General features: G+C 56.4%; 1 protein-coding gene across 1 annotated transcript; it reads left to right on the top strand.

Moving 5' to 3' along the window:
- Window positions 1-24: 24 nt before the first annotated feature.
- Window positions 25-2,340, top strand: LOC112076758 (uncharacterized). The gene has a single exon (XM_024143437.1). It carries the CDS (start codon window positions 25-27, stop codon window positions 2,338-2,340), a length of 2,316 nt encoding a protein of 771 aa, XP_023999205.1.
- The last annotated feature ends 472 nt before the right edge of the window (window positions 2,341-2,812 follow it).

The raw sequence follows: 2,812 nt of genomic DNA, 5'->3' as shown, positions 1-2,812 counted from the left end.
CACATGTAAAGCAAATAACAGAGAATGAGCCGTCCACCCCGAACCTCCATCACCCAAACCTCCCATCACCTCCGACCGTCCATCTCTCCAACCCCCATCTCCCACCTCATCCCCCAACGTCCATCACCCGACCTCCATCACCCCAACCTCCATCTACCCAACCTCCCATCACCCCAACCTCCCATCCCCAACTCCCAATCACCCCGACCTCCATACACCCAACTCCCACCCCACCTCCCATCACCAACTCCAACGCTCCACTCCCAACCTCCCATCACCCCAACCTCCACTCTCCCCACAACTCTCCATCACCCACCTCCCATACCCACTCCATCACCCAACCTCACCATCACCCAACCTCCCTCACCCAAACCTCCCATCTCTAACCGCCATCACCCCAATCTCCATCACCCAACCTCCCATCACCAACTCCATCACCAACCTCCCATCACCCAACCTCCCATCCCCCAACTCCATCACCCCAACTCCGCCACAACTCCCAACTCCCAAACCAACCTCCCATCACCAACCTCCCATCTCCAACCTCCATCATCCCCAACCTCCCTCACCCCAACCTCCATCACCCCAACCTCCCATCACCCCAACCTCCACACCCAACCTCCCATCTCCCAACCTCCATCTCCCACATCCTCACCCATCACCCCAACCTCTCCCCAACCTCCCATCACCCCAACCTCCCATCTCCCAACTCCATCACCCCAACCTCCCATCTCCAACCTCCCATCACCCAACCCCCTCCCCACCCTCCATCACCCAACCCATCACCCACATCCATCTCCAACTCCACCCAACTCCCATCCCGCACCTCCCATCTCCAAACTCACCATCACCCAACCTCCATCTCCCACCTCCCCCACCTCCCATCACCAACCTCCATCTCCCCAACCTCCCATCACCCAACTCACATCACCCCACTCCCATCCCTCCCCACCTCCCATCACCCCAACCTCCATCACCTCCTCCTCTCCCCAACTCCCATCTCCACTCCCATCACACCCCAACCTCCCTCACCCCACTCCCATCACCCAACTCCCCATCACCCGAACTCCATCACCCACCTCATCATTCCCAACGTCCCATCACCAATCCTCCCAATCACCCAAACCTCCCATCACCCCAACCTCCCATCACCCCAACTCCCTCACCCGACTCCCATCTCCCCACTCCCATCCCACCTCCATCACCAACCTCCCATCCCCCACCTCCATCACCCCAACCTCCCATCAACCCCAACCTCCATCACCAACCTCCATCAACCCAACCTTCCATCACCCCCTCCCGACCCCAACTTCCCATCACCCACCCCGACCCACGCTCCACACCAACCTCCATCACCCACCCTACCCACTCCAACCTCCACACCAACCTCCCAACTCCCAACCTCCATCACCCAACCTCCCATCTCCCAACCTCCCATCACCCAATCCCCCCTCGCCATCACCACTCCCATACCCCAACCTCCCATCACCCCAACCCCTCCAATCCACCCCAACTCCTCCATCACCCAACTCCCATCAACCAACCTCCCATCACCCCAATCCTCCCATACTCCACACCCAAACCTCCCATCATCCCCAATCTCCCATCACCCTTACCAACCTCCTCACCATTCCCATCACCTATCTACCATCTCCCAACCTCCCATCTCCCAACTCATCCAGACCCCCAACTCCATCACCCCAACTCCACCCAACTCCCATCCCAACCTCCATCACCCAACTCCCATCTACCCAACCTCCCATCTCCCACCTCCTCACCCACTCTCTCCCAAACTCCATCACCCAACCTCCCCATCTCCCAACTCCCATCACCCCGACACTTCCTCTCCCCAACCTCACCATCACCCAACCCCCATCTCCCAACCTCCCATCACCCACCTCCACTCAACCTCCCATCACCACCAACCTCCCATCACCCCATCACCATACGCCAACTCCCCATCCTCCAACCTCCCAGCCCAACCTCCCATCACCCACCAACACCATCCTCCCCGATCTCCCAACCTCCCATCACCGCCAACCTCCCATCCCACTACCATCACCCAACCTCCATCCCCAACTAACCAATCACCCCAACCCCCAAGCTCCCATCACCCCAACCTCCCATCTCCAACCTCCCATCACCCAACCTCCCATTCCCCAACCTCCCATCTCCCAACCTCCCATCTCCAACCCCGCTCCCATCACCCAACCTCCCATCACCCCAACCTCCATCACCCCAACCTCCCATATCCAACGTCCCATCACCCCAACTCCATCTCCCAACTCCATCACCCACCTCCGTCACCCACAACCCCATCACCCAACTCCCATGCACTAAACCCCAACCTCCCATCACCCCAACCTCCCATCTCCCAACCTCCCATCACCCCAATCTCCCATCCCATTCCACCAACCTCCCATCCCATTCCACCAACCTCCCATCCTATTCCTGTCGTCATACTACCATGGCCACCTAATCATCCCCAGCTTCCAATTGCCTCATTCATCCCCCCTCTCTCCCCTGTAACTATTCCCCAGGTCGTTGCTGAAAATGAGAATGTGTTCTCAGTCAATTTACCTGCTAAAATAAGGGTTAAATAAAAATAAGAAAATGGGAAGATTTGAACTACAGAAATTCAGCCGTGGCAATATATTCCTTTTGACAATAGATATTCTGTTAAAACAGCTGCTATGTTTGTTCATCTACTGATGTCGGAAGGATTGATTTCAGCATTCTCTTACAGTTAACGGCATAGTTTTTTTAGTTAGTTAGTTAGTTAGTTAGTTGTTTTAGTTATCTAAGTTAGTTA

The sequence above is a fragment of the Salvelinus sp. IW2-2015 genome, unplaced genomic scaffold (assembly GCF_002910315.2).
Source record: "Salvelinus sp. IW2-2015 unplaced genomic scaffold, ASM291031v2 Un_scaffold3994, whole genome shotgun sequence".
Taxonomy (NCBI): Eukaryota; Metazoa; Chordata; class Actinopteri; order Salmoniformes; family Salmonidae; genus Salvelinus; species Salvelinus sp. IW2-2015.
This window is presented reverse-complemented; position numbering and strand designations above follow the sequence as displayed.